The 15,035-nt window shown below is 28.4% G+C and overlaps 1 protein-coding gene across 3 annotated transcripts in view; it reads left to right on the plus strand.

The window, feature by feature from the left end:
* Positions 1 to 15,035, plus strand: part of LOC118072539 (neuronal acetylcholine receptor subunit alpha-7-like) — a 76,372-nt gene that overhangs the window by 16,923 nt on the left and 44,414 nt on the right. The window contains exon 2 of one of the 3 annotated variants that reach the window (XM_035092491.1): positions 2,675 to 2,817. The exons of the other annotated variants lie outside the window; for them this stretch is intronic. Coding sequence (XP_034948382.1) covers positions 2,675 to 2,817 — 143 coding nt within the window. The remainder of the gene's footprint in view (positions 1 to 2,674; positions 2,818 to 15,035) is intronic. 3 annotated transcript variants of the gene reach the window in all.

Consider the following 15,035-nt stretch of genomic DNA (forward strand, 5'->3'; position numbering starts at 1 on the left):
TGATTATTGTCTTAGAAAAAAAAAAATTATTGTAGGTCGTATCATGTAAAATTTTTCCAATTTGACACGTACACGTGTTTGAAATGGTGAAGCAAGGGTTGGAAGAAATGCAAATATCTTGAGGGAAGATTTATATTTCCCCTAAGGCTTTGAGTTAAGTAGTCGTTGGTAAACTATAATAGTTACTCATTGTATTAAAACAAGGTAGATATTTTGACCTTTTATAATTCTTCGTATATTCCATCAATTAAATTTTTTTTTTTTTTTCGTCATATCACCTTTTAAACTTATAAGCATCTTCAGTCCAGACTTTATTTTCATCGATCGCGTTCACTGCTCTCGAAAGAGATAGACTATAAGAAAGTAACGAGTGTAAGAGGTCTTACCATACAAGATTCCTTATTTAAGCATGCAGGCTCAAAAGTCTTCTGAGCTTCTGCATTTATGATACACGAGTCTTGCGCAATTCCCGTTTATCATCGTAAAAAAATTTTCTAGCGCTTGCGCATATTGCCTATGATTAAAAGTCTGTATATAAAACATAGAATAAATACTTGTCTAGAATGTTAAATTATTTGGGAATTATTTCAAATCTCTTTTTATCCGTACCGATTTACATGTATTTATATACTCTCATGCTGAATTTTTCTCCATCATTTGAATTGTAAAAGAAGTTTGACACAAAACATTTAAAAAATATTATTCATCAAGTTTAAACTTACCTTGGAATGAAATTTATCTGCAGAAAGTATTAATTTCCCATAAATTATTGAAATAAAAAAAAAAAAAACTTGATAAGTTTTTAAGTAGCATGATTTTTTTATTTAATTAATGGAGTTTAATCTACAAAAAATATAAAAACATTAGAAATAAAAAAATGTATAAAGTAGTTGTATTAAAAGGGTGGGCTTATATTTTAATTAGATTAAATTTGTGATTTAAAAATGTTTTTCGAGAACAATATTTACATAAAACTGATAAAAAAGAATTTATTTCTAGAATAATAGAATAAAAAATACGATGAAAATACTGCTATTTATTTAAATGAAGCCATTGGACATTTACGGAAGTAAAGAAATTTGTTTCCGCGCCGCACGAGAATAACTAGGATTCAGTAGAATAATGGTCACTGAAATTGGCCATCCTTCAGGAGAAAAGTACCGTTACTTCGTGTCGTCCCTTGGGGTAAAGTGAATCTTTATTCTAGTATGTTTTTTTCTTTCTTTCTCTCTCTCTCTCTCTCTCTCTTCAGCAATCTCACCCTTTCACCTTTTATTCACATCTAGTGAGCGAGTTCTCTTTCCAACTATACGCTTGAATCACAAGTGAGACCAAGAATTTCTGTGGTCGTAGTGATTCTGAAATATTTATCACATTGGAGGTTTAGGTCAAATGCAGTGGGTATCTTTTCTAAATAAGAAAATCAGAATTAATAGTCGACAGAGTAAATTGGACATTTGAAATTTACGAATTTCAATTAAGATTGTACAGTTAAATGTTGAAGGTGATGTGTCTTTTTTAAATAAACGAATTACAAAATAATAATTAAATTCATTAAATATATTCTCGAGCTAATTAAATTTTTTTTTTTTTAATCAAAGTAAATATTTTTAATCGAAACACTTTGGTGTTGGTAAATATAAAATTAATTAAAAATTTATAAATTTTTATAAATATTTTATTCAAAAACATTTGAAGTAAAAGGTTTATTTCAAAAAAGGTAATAAAGTTAGAAATTAAAGTTGATGCAATGTTTCTTCTGTAATCATTTTTACATTAATTTTTTCAGGTTTATAATTTTTTCTATATAAACATCATTTTCCGTAATGCAACTTAGAGACTTTTAAAAGTTAATAATGAATTTATCTGTCAAGTTGTTGTTAGTTAAAAATTTAAAAAAATTAAATGATTCATTGTATATAACATTAATTACGATGGTCATAGAGAAAGTTAATTAATAAAGCTTCCATTGAATTCACGTAAAATAAATTTCAAAAGGTTAATAAAAAATAATGGCCATTTTTTAAAGTTTAAGAATTTATAAATTTATAGAGTGACATAATTTATAGAAGAAGTTTTTTTGTACTCACTGTTATTTTTACGTCACGTTACGGTTGACCCATCAGTCTCTTATTTTCTACAATAAAAAAAAATTTTATCACCGTATTAAATTTTGTATTTACGTGAAATAATGTTATTTAAAAAATTTTTTTCTTCATTATCATTCTCTTTATAACATTTAAATAATGAAATGCAGTGAAAGGGTCATCAATTTTCTTACTTAGTCATGATTTTATGTAAAAAAATAAAGTACAAAGTATACAGGAAGTACTCCAACAAGTTAATTAACGTAAATAAGAGCCCAAAAAAAAGAAGAAAATAACGTATGCAATTTTCTTTGTTTTCAAAGTCTAAAGGAAATTGACATAAAAATTGAAGATCATTATGAAGTCTTTGTAAGAAATAAAAGAAGTCTGTTTCTACTTATTAACGAAAATTTTTCCGTTAATATCATTAAAACAGAATAACAATAAAGAGTCAATTTAAAGCGATGAGATATATAAGGAAAAAAAGGTGAAGAGAAAATGATAAGAATGAATGAGCTAGTAAATAATTGTTTTAATTTTTCACTAAACACGACAGGGTATGATAGAATTATATAATGATTGGTTAGGGCTGGTAAGTGGTGGTGTTCATGAGAAGCGGCTGCTAAACGACTTGCTGGATAACTACAACGTGCTGGAGCGGCCGGTATTTAACGAGTCTGAGCCTCTTGTGTTGAGTTTTGGCCTCACGCTAATGCAAATAATCGACGTTGTAAGTCAACAAAACTACACCAATTGCTCTTTTATAAAAATCTCTTTTATTTTTATTTCATTTTATATCATTTTTCTTTTATTCTCTTATCATTTTTATTATTATTCTTTTTTTTTCAACATTTTATCTTATACTACTATCTTTACAAATGTTCTCACTGATAAGTAGACATATACATATGACCATGTACATACGTATGAGTTATACGACTATTCGTTGACAAGTTACACACAATCACAAAGAAAATGGTGTAAATGTGAACACGTCCATCTCTTCTCTTCCTCTGTTATACTATGCTGCTGCACAGGGAGCAGTGAGAATAAAAAAAAAAACAAAGCGTCAACGTATCTTGTCCGCATTTTATACGCGCCCACACGCAACGACAATGTTTTAAAAATGAACATGGATATATATTGTGCAAACATGCAAACATTTTGATTAATGCTCTCTTCTGGTAAATATTTCGCAATTGGAAATAATAGATCAGTAGATAAATATAAGCACTTGGAATTTATGTGAATGGAATCATACGAATATTTTTGCTGCATTGCATGGTGATTTTATCAGATGCCCAAATAGGTACAATGTTGTTGTTCATGCAAGTTAAACTGAAAAAGTTTGACTTTTATTACAACCAGTATCGATGAGATCGAAACTGTGAAAATCCAGTACTTTACACACAAGTATTGCTGTAAAAAGTCATTAGTTTTGAAATAATAGACATTTAGAAAATTCTTTTTATTGTTGAGAATAATAAAAATCTTTTGAAATAAAAAATTTAAATCCACATTTGTAGAAAAACTTTTGGGTTAGTAAGGTTGTGATGAAAGTTAACTACAGATATAAATTAGAACCTTATCAGTTTTACACTTGAAAAAATTCAGTCAGATGATGATCATAGCTACTACTATTTAGTACATTTATGACAGAAAAAAATTTTAATAATACTCTGATAATATAATTAATTTTTCCTAAAGTTAAAATAGGTTTATTTATTCTTGATAATGATTAATAATATAAAAATTATAATAATTTTTAAATAAAATTTTATTAGGGATATTTAGTGACATAAAGTGTATGGATTTTATTTTAATAGAAACAAATGATTTCTTTTATTAGGAGTATACATTACAATTGATTATTTAATAACCACAAGTAACTGATTTGATTCAGTTATTTTATAGCACATAAACAAGGGTTATAGGTAGAAGATTATCCATTTAGTCACTTCCTATTTTTTATGTTAGTCAAAACAAATGATTGAATATAATTGAATGGTAATTTATGTATAATTTCATTTATCTCAATTGAAGAAAAAATATTTCTATCACTTTTCATATTAATTAGCTTTTAATTAAACATAATTAATGTATTGGTAATTAATAAATATTTATCTGAATAGGCTCTAAAGCAAATAATTTATTAATTTTTCGTACATTCAATTTGATCTGAATATATTAGTATGAGCTTGATCTGAATACATCACAATTTTTTTAAAGCCATTGTTAGAGGGTGAACTATGAAATATAATATTTAACCCATTACGCTCATGGCTAACTTGATAGTAGAAGAATTTCTAAACTGAACAGTGAGTGTTTTGTATTTGCAATAACAAATATTTCGATAGTGAAAAAAATGTTTGTGTTTGATAATCTGAATGTTTTCGGTGAAAAAAAATAAATAAAAATGGTACAATATTATGTTGTTACAAAAATAAAAGATGATTATAGTGAGATATTCTGAAGAGAATAATTATCGTAATGATCGTGATCAGATAGAACTTGTTTGTTTAGCAGTAAAAAAGACAATAGGTACTTAATAAATTTTAAATACACGTTAATAATAAAATTTTTACAACAAAAGAGACTTAAGTGGTTGATGAAGATATATACGTATAGATAAACGTTCACTCATCCCTTTTTACGAAGAGTATGCGATCGATGGTGGCGTGGCGTGCATGGAAGAGTGACGTTAAAATGAACAAAGGCCGGTCACCGATATTGTACAACTCATCGATGCCTGTCCCTTCGCCTTGCATTCTGTATATCTATGCAGGTTTTTTCTATGCTCGAATGACTTGCTTCACTCATGTGAGACATTGATGATCACGATGCGCGTTGATATCGCGTTGTACGCAGAGGGCTTTAAAGAAGTAGGAAGGCATGTTGTGTTGACTGCATCAAATGCGAAAACTATGTCAGACACGTGACCCTCGGAGCAAAAAATGAAGTGAACGACTTGGTGTTACTTTAAGAAAGTCTGTTGGATCATATTAAACTTGCTCCTCATATGCTACTTTATCTTTATGTTTATATAATGTACATATGCTCCATTTTGTTTTCCTCTTCCTCGTTTTATCCCTCTTGACCAGTAATGGTTGACGATAGGTGAAACAGTATTGATTGGTGTCTAGTTGTTGTTATACGTTATTTGTGGTGGTATTGAATAATAAACGTACTCTTGACTATTCCTATTTTCGTTCTTAATTAAAAACAAGATAAACACAATAGAATTGCTCATTTTGGTCATTTTTGTTTGTAACTTTTCTTACTCATTTTCGTATCTATTAAATATCAATTTCATTTTTTTTTCGTCGCGAAAAAAAATATATTTTCTTGGAAAATTTCAAGGTTGCATTGAGAATATTTTTTAATTTTTTGTAAATATTTTTTTTTATCCATGTTTTTAAATAAATTTTATAATGTTTCTACCAAAGAAATATTAGATTTTCTGAATAAATTTTTTTTTTTAAAATATTTAATCTTTTTTGATAAATTTCCAAAGTTTACTATCAATATTTACATCTGCATTAATAATAAAGTGCAGAACGTTTTCTCTACCATTCCTCTTCTTTACAGAACACATAAAACATTTCAGCAATTCATCGTCGTTAGTTTCGCCTAAAAATTTCCGAGTAAAAATTTTTCATGTTGAACATTTTAGATATATCTTAAATGTAGCATGGGTATTTATATCAATAAAGGACGGAAAATCTTGAAGATTTAGTGATGAAAGCGGAAATTTTTTGACCAAAGTATAGTCGCTTCTATTCACTCAATAACTCGAGATGGATGTTCAATATTGCTACATATATAGTGCTACATATGGCTCTTCCACTTCCCTATCTTTACTAGTAGTAGCTCTCGGCTGTAACTGTCGCTGGTCGAATGTCGCTTCAATTTCCGAAAAGCTGAAATCCATGGATGGTCGTTATGCTTGCCAAGAGCATATGGTTGTGGCCAATGTAGTGTACGCCTGGAATATCATGGATTCTCCACGGCATTAAAAAAAAAAGGGGGAAGGAATTCCTTTGCATCGTATACCACCAAACTATTGGATATGCAGACTTTTACAACCCCGAGTTTTCCGCTTCTTTTGTCGACATTTTGTCGCGATTCCGCATCGTGTAGCGGATATTTTATTGCTTTTATCTACCTTTGATTTTCTACACTTACCTCTCGTTTAAACATTTATTTTATGGTTATTCTTTTTAGTTTTCCATTTAGAATTTTTGCAGATTACATGATTTAATGAAGATTATTATTTTTTATTTTTCATTCACTCATAAAATATTTTTGCATGGACGATTTTGTGAATAGTCGAATTATAAAAATAAAACTTTATTTTTAAATGAAAAATATGGGAATCATAAGAGTAGACAAGATGTTAATTCTTTTATTGATTCAATAACATCTCGATACAGACAATCAACTACAAATAAATTTTAAAAGTTTCCAAAATGCTTAAAGAAATGTTTACACCACAAATGTAAATGCATTCACTTTTTATAATATGTTTTTTATGAAGAAAATAAGCATTAAAAAAAAAAGTTGTTTTTTCGCAATTTTAATCCTGTGATGTAAATTTTAACACATTTTTATTTCATCACGTTAGGATTATGTATTACGATTGAACTAACGTTTTTATATCGTTGAAAATCCGGATTTTGCACATTTCCGAAAAAAAAACTCATGGTAGAGAAAATTTTTTTTTAATTTGAACAAAGTTAATGAAAAATTGTGCCGATAGAAAACGAGCTAAAAATTCGCAGACGCGTAAGAAATTTGAAACATTTAGCAACGAGAGATTGAGCAATAGTCCCAGTATCAAACATGATGATATTTTATTTATACTTTATCACTATTTGATTTTTAGGTTGTCTTGTTCTCGATACACATGAAAAGTAAACATAATTTGACATTCTGAAGAATGATACATCAACGTATTTTAAGTATTTTTGAACAAAATATCAAATATGTAAAATATTTGAGTAATTTAGTAAAAAATAACTATAACAAAAACATTGATATGAAAAATAAAAAAAATTGTTTGACAATATTTATTACATCATTAGTTTGAAGAAAAGAAAAAGAAATCTCGAGTGAAGGTAGAAGTGGAAGAAAATTCAAAGATGCTTGAAAATTCGAAAAGTTGAAAACAAATATAAACTTAGAAAAGTCTCTAGTGATTCAGCAATCAAATTTTTTCAAAGTTCAAGTCATACACACAGTAGAAGTTTATATTCTATATACGTGCAGTTGGTTGGAACTGTTGAGTGACTACAGACATTCAAGTGATTTTTGTGTGAACAGTGCGCCTAATTAGTCCCCAGTCAATCATTAGTTTTATCGGTTTGCCTTTCAAACTAGCTACGGGTAATGTACTTTTTTTTTCTTTCTCCCTTGGCTCTTACTTTGTTCAACTTCCCAACCGCAAATTAAACTCAGCTATAAATTAACTCAGCCTTAAATTAACTGAAAAAATACACGATCTGACTATGCGTTATCCTTTCAGCAATTTTATAAGTCTATAAAATTGGTAGTTTGATGAAGACATTGACGAATAAGTTATCAGTGAATGAGTATTGAGACGATCCTTGATGTGCTCGTCACGTTATCGTCATGTACACATACAATGTGTCAATGAAAAATAATAAAGAGATCAACGGTGTCACATGGAATTCAATTAAAAAAGTGTCAAGTGGGTGACGGTATTTTTGAAAAAGCTGTACTCATCGAAGACGGAAATCCAGAGGAAAATAACCAGAATACAGACCATCAGTGGTGAATAATTTGTCTATTGTAAAATAAAAAAGTAAGAAAGACGATTAAAATAGTCTTGTTAAAACTATCGAATTGAGAATTTTGTAAACAAGCTATTTAAAATGCTAATACTCTAGCAAGCCTACACATCGGTGTATAGTAGTGTGTGAGTGGGTGGTTTCAGAAGAGAATCTTGGTTGGAAAACTTCAAGTAAAGATGAGTGAATAGAACGAATCACTCCGTTGTTAAGCAGTAAGTATGCGCATATAAGTACTAGTGGAGGAAGTCAAGCGCGCGGGAAATTTGAATATGGAAAATAGAAGATTGAAGATTTGAAATTGCTGAAGAATTATCATTGTAATAACTAAATCTATTATTAAATACATTTTATGTGATTTAACTTTGTAAAGTTCATCATCAAATGATTTCATGATAGCAAAATTTTCAGTACCCATAAAAAATAATTACTTCATAATTACAGTTAATAATAGTACTGTAATGGATTTTATTATGTGTTAATGCTGATAAAAAGGCATTATTATAGTAGTAAAAATTCAATTTTATACATATATTCAACTTGCTACTGTGAAATTATCAACACAGTAAAATGGAAAATTCGGTAAGGTTTTACTACTATCAACAGCTAATATTTCTTTATAAGGGTCGTCGACATGGAATATTTTTCTTGTGAAATGGATTTCTAAAACTTTTTTACAGCTCAATAAAAGACAGGTTATGATATGGAGAATGAAATTTAAGTTTGCCTTTTAATAATAAATAAAATAATTTGTCATAAAAAATATATATTTCTGTCTTTTTAAACATTTTATTACTGACAGTGAATTTATTATATATAAATGAAATATCGATATATTCATGATTCAAAATTACGTATTAAAACTTCAATTCATAGCGTGTTTCATATGTCAGACGATGCAAGCACATAAACTGTGCAAAGATGTGAAATCAATTTATTTTTTATTTCTAACACGTTCTTGTCACTCGATATTATCTTCAAGAAAATTAAAATTTTATTTTTCAATACGATGAAATAATAATATTACTAAATTAGGAATATTTTATAAACGTATTATTCCTTTTTATCTTAAAATAGTTTCTATTTTAGTTAAAATTCCGTTAGAGAAATACAATATCTTTAAAACGATTCAAATGTATAATGTTTGCATAAAAGATGCAAAATAAAACAAGTGAATTCCAGAAAAACAAAAAACCACACTCTCAAAGAGTCAATTTCACAAGTTCCCAAGTTAATCAATATAAGCTCAGGTAAATCCTTGCTTATTTAAATGTTCTTTTGTACATCTTAACACGAAGCATAATCCCTTTGATCCAATAGCATAGAAAAATTCAAGTTTTAGATGCAGCTGAGTAATAGTAATAATAAAAGGCTGCAGACTATGAGGAAACCACAGACTGCAGAACGAGTTATATTGCAAGATGCTTGATTTATAACGAGAATACAAGACGAGTAGCGAGCAGAGAGATTGAGAATATCCATCCTTTCTCTACTTCTTCCGGAGAATTTGTATTAGTAAAACTAAAAGCCCAAGCTGAGGGTTGCTTTTTGGCAAATGTTCTTTCCGGCACTTTATATAAGGCATCTGTCGACTGAGTATACTCTTATTTGACCTTAACAATAGATATAAAAAAAAAAATTAGAAGAAAGTAGTTTGGTAGTTGATGTCCAGCAGTCAAGAAGCATTTACCATGCTCAGACACGTATTACGTTAATAAGGTTCAGACTGCTAGTAGTTCTGGTACGTGCTGGAGATGCAACTTGAAAGATTCTTCCTTTTTCTCAAATCTATACTCTCTTTTTACTGTCGAATTTCAACTTCCTTCTCATTTTCTCATCCAGTATCTTTCTTGACTTGCTACTACACGAGCTTTTATTTCATTTTTAGGTTTCAAAGAAGAAACTCTTTCATAATTCTTTTGTCACAAATTCGATACTGGCACAAAGAATCCTCTAAACTTAGTATTCGATCGATCAATAAACCTTGAACATAACGACTATGATGTTTTAAAATATTATTTGACGTTAACTTGATAATAATCATTTAGGACATTTTACTTGACTACTTTTAAAGTTTTTACACAATTAGATGCCTGATAAAATGTCATTTAACATTGACAGTGACGATAATCATTCATAAAATATTCGTATTTTTAACCCAAATTTTTTGTGACATTTTTTTATTGCAAAAAATGCTAGGAAAATTGAATTTGAAAAAATTCATTATTTTTTAAAATTTTTATTCAAAGCTTAGCCGGTTAGTTTGCTTTTACTCAATTCTCAAAAATGATAGGTTCAATTTCTTTTAACTTCACTTGAACTATTATATTTTGGCATTCACTTGAAGGAAAGCTAGTTTTCGAAAGCTTCCAGAATACCTCAATTAAAGTTTCAACTGACGTCACGTGAAGTGCTGTAATTTTATTAGAAGGATCCGGTCTCTCTTCTGTTGGATTGTATCAAACCAATCTGGTTCGAATCAAGTTTTCAAACCTACCGGAGATATCCAATTTTGTGAAAATTAACGCCGGAAACTGCGTTTCATTCTCTGTAGAGAAGGATAAGCAGATCAGTCTTGAATCAATCGCCATTTCTGCATGCGGAATAAAGCATGAACCCGAGTGTATAGGGAAGTACAATGAAATTGTGGAGGATTATGAAGCGGATCTATTGTTCGATAAATTTTTCCCTACGTTTGGAAAAAAAAAGTAAAAGGAATTACCGAGGCTTATTTGTATATATGATGAACAGCAATATCTCATAAGTTCATTTTTTTGTTAATCAACAAATCTCTTTATTATTTTCTGTAATAAATTAATTTAAAAAAAATTTCTTTTTATGAAAAAAATAAAGTAAATAGACAATATTAATCAGGAAAATTAACAAAACATTTTTTTTTCCCTCATATTGATAATTTTTTTAAATAAAAATTGATTTTATGAAAGAATATTAAATATAAAATAAATCAATAATTACATAAAAATATATTTATTTAATTCACGTAATTAATCAATTTTAAAAATGCGGTATATTTATGGAATGTTTGTAGAGGGTTTGGTATTGTCTCGTAAGATGAATATTCACCTCAAGGGATGTTGAATGAACATTCAGGAAAATTTTTTACCACGAGTATGTAAAGTAAAGAGGATAGTTTTTTATGTGACCCACTAAGAAATATTCGAGTATGTTAATGAAATAAATTTTAAAGTAAATTCTGCCTCTCTAAGCTTGAGACCATTAAGACTGAAATTTTTTAATAAAAGGGTTTAAAAAAAAATAAATTATTAAAACAAAAATAATTTTCATGTATACCGAATAAATCTTCTTCAGAATGTCTATATAATTTAATTTATACACTTAATTGATAATAAATTTTTTGACTAATTAATAATATTCATCACAATACATAAATATCAACAACATTATTATTTTATAAAAGTTATTTAGCAAGTCAGAAAATAAATGACAGTTGACTATTTACTGTTAATTAGCCATTCATTATTTGATTTTAATTTAAAAATTAATAACTGTCGTTTTTATGCCAACACATTAGTAATTGAGTGAGAGAAATTAATTTTTCGAATGATCTGTTATACTAATAATGCCAGAAAGCCACGTTAATATTTAAAAGGATAATTAACGAATTATCTATAAATTGGAAAACAAGTGAATAAATTATTTAAAGAGATCAGAAAAGTGGAGTAAGTTAAAACAGGATAAAACCAACTAAAATTATCGAAAAAACTCGTAAAAAAAGTGTATACAAACGTAAGAATATATGCTGGTAAAAGCTACTAGAACCTGTGGCAAATGCCAAGCTATGTTGGTGCATATAATAATAAAAGTACGACGTACACATATCCCTGCGAGCTGTGACAATTAGCTGTGGAAAAGTTTTCTCTACTTCCTCTTTTCTCATCTTCAGCGCAACGACCATGACACATAACCAACCAAGTATCTCTGACAATGTCTTCCACCAGTTTCTCATTAAAAAATATTTTTCAACCGAAAAAAGCAGCTTTCTTTGCAAGACTTTATTTAAAGGACATAATTAAAAAATAATGAAAAAGAAAATGTAAGAGAAATATTTTTTTCGTGAAATACAAGATACAAATGAATCAGAGGGAAAAGAAGGACATGGGAATGGTAGTTTGGTGACTTTTTAAACGACTTCTGTGATCAATGGATATTGTAGTTGGTGTAGTAAGAAGAAAAGGAATGAGCGAGTTAGCTAAGCAAGATAGATTCAATTACCACGAGACGGCTTGGAAGATGTAATAGCACGTGAAGTATCTTCTTGTGACGACAAAGATGGTGACGATGCACTCGAGGGTACCTTGAGACGTCGACAGTTTCCATTTTACTCTTGGGACGATAAATCCCATGTCCAGAAGATTAATAGCTTGAGTATAATTAACGAATTCGGTCTTAAATCTTTCTCGACCGCTTGGGTAAGTGTGACTTAACCACCGACTACGGGATTGTCCTCTGGTAACTTTGTTCTTAACTCGGTTAACATCATGCCATAATCTGGATCATCGGACCTTATTTGTGAGAGGTTAAACCCAACGATATGTAGTATCCTATATGCTTTGCAACATGACAAATATTGCCAAGCCCACACATTTCATGTAATTCTCTGTGCTTTACTCTTCAAATTTATTCTCCAATTTAATAACAACTTATAATGCCACCAACACTTGAGCATCCTAAATTTTAGTTTGGATAAGACCATTTTGCATGACTAAGGTTTTATCCAAAATTCTTTTAAAATAATTCCATCAATGAAATCAAATTTTAATTTTAAAATGATGAACTTTTTGACTTGTTATTAAAGAGTACTCTTCTCAATTAGAGAGACATGGTTAAAATTTTTGAATAAAGTTTCATCATTATTAATGAATAAAATTCCTACTACATTATAATTACTTTTTCATTTTAGTAGTAATTTTTAACGAATATGAAAATTTGCCATGATAAACTCAGTGTTGAATGAGTCAAGATAAGTGATGAGTATTTTATTTTACATGTAAAGTGGAAATAATAATAAAAAATAATTGATGTGGTGATGAGTAATAAGGAAAGAAGTCATAATAATTTATAGTTATCTCATGAAATTACTCATCTGGACATTGTTAAATTTATTTTTTTATATCAAAATAATTTTAAAACTTTTTTAATGAAACATGAAATATATTTGTTGTAATTTAAATTAAATAAATTTAATTACATTCTTTAGATTGACATTAATGTAGTGTAAATTATGTTAAACTCATTGGATGGAATTAAGATAACAAAATGGGATCAAAAGTTGCGTATGAAATCATTTTCCTTATTTTATTAAAGGGAATTTAGTCAAGATGAGGGTTAGATTCTCTTGAATAACACATTGCATCCCGGATGTTACCTAATCTTTTCTCTCTCCTAAACCCTTCGTGAATTTTATCAGAATGGAATTTACTTGAAGGGTTGGATAAATTTAATATTCTGATAAGTACATTAATGGAGTCATGTTTGACATGCACTCTTTCCGTTCGTGTTAAACTAGAAAAATATTGGAAAACTTCTTTTGAAGATCAAGTATGAAGGGACTTGATGTTCAAGAAATTAATTCATTTAAGAAACTAATTGAAGCAAAATTTTCCTTTTAAATTTAAACAATTTTCAATAATCATCTTATCTTGAAATAAATTTCTTTTTATTTCAAACAAGTACATAATTAATTTTATAATACAATTCCATTTTATTAATGAGAGTTTCATTAGTCTAATCAACTTTTTTACATAATTATCTAAACTGACTATTGTTTGCTACTACTTAAGAATTCACTTGAACTTTTCAACTCATAGAGATAAATGATTGTTAGTTTTCAAGAACTTATTATAAGATAAAACTCTACATCAGTTTTAAACGTTGATAAAAATTGAATGAAAAGAATGCCTAAGCATGCCAGACAATCAATTATTTACTGTATTCTATTTTTTTTTATCAGTTGAGTTTTAATCAAATTAATTGAAAATTAATTTATTACTCTGAATCTTGAAAAATCTTTTTCCAATTCATCTAAATAGTTCTTTTTTATTTTAATTTGAAATAAATTAAATAGATAAGAATCATAATAATAAAATTTGACATAAAATTCATTACAAACGTAATTTGCGAATAACTTTCAATAGTTGAAATTAAGAAATTAAATAATTATTCTACTGATAAGTAATAAAATAGACTATAAATAATTAAAAAGATATTTCATGAATGAGGAGTTTTTAAGGTGGTACTTGAAATATAAAGTTAGTGTCCTTTATTTTTATTCTCCGTTAACTTCCACGATTTCATTAAGATTATAAAAAGTGATAATAGATATCACCAGGACTCGGGGGTAAGAATTAATGGAAATTGGTGCGAGGAGAAATCAGGTTGGCGCCAAGAATAAAAAAAAAGAATGCACACAAAAATCTGGAATCATTACGGTAAATGTTATCAACGTGGTTTGAAAAACAAGAGACTGATAGATTTAGTTTTTGAAGAAAACTATCATGTTAACAGTTTGCCAAAACTTCAATCAACAAAAAGCACTAGAATGGCTGAACTTTGTTAAAAAGTTTCCGTCAAGTGACTTAATATAAAGTGCAGCTAAAGAAAAAAAATACTTGAGGAATTAATTTCCGTAACACTCAATAAAGAAGAGAGAACATAAGTACTCTGGTTTACTATAGAAATTTTAATTAGCAAATAGTTTTTGTCACTTGGAGTGTTGTAAAAAAATTAGGCGATCTCTGTGAATAAAAGTATTGATCAATAAATATAAATATAACATAATAAATTTAATTGCTAAAATAGATAACTGAAGTAATAAATTATTTAGCATGGAATATATATATATATATCTCACACTGTCAACAACGTCTATGATAATGAATAAAATTAAAATGTCGAAAATATATGGAAACATTTAATCAATCAATTAAATAAATTGTCATGAATCATTTATTATCGGGGAGGAAAAGAGGAAAATCGATATGTCTCCGCATCAACTCATCATGGCACTGCCATTGAAACAATGAGAATTCAACGAGCCTTATGCAAAGTACATTTACGCATAGAGTGGGATAACTAGAGAATGATGCAATAAAAAAAA

Source organism: Chelonus insularis, unplaced genomic scaffold (assembly GCF_013357705.1).
Source record: "Chelonus insularis isolate UGA/USDA-ARS -01 unplaced genomic scaffold, ASM1335770v1 contig_94_pilon, whole genome shotgun sequence".
NCBI classification, from domain to species: domain Eukaryota; kingdom Metazoa; phylum Arthropoda; class Insecta; order Hymenoptera; family Braconidae; genus Chelonus; species Chelonus insularis.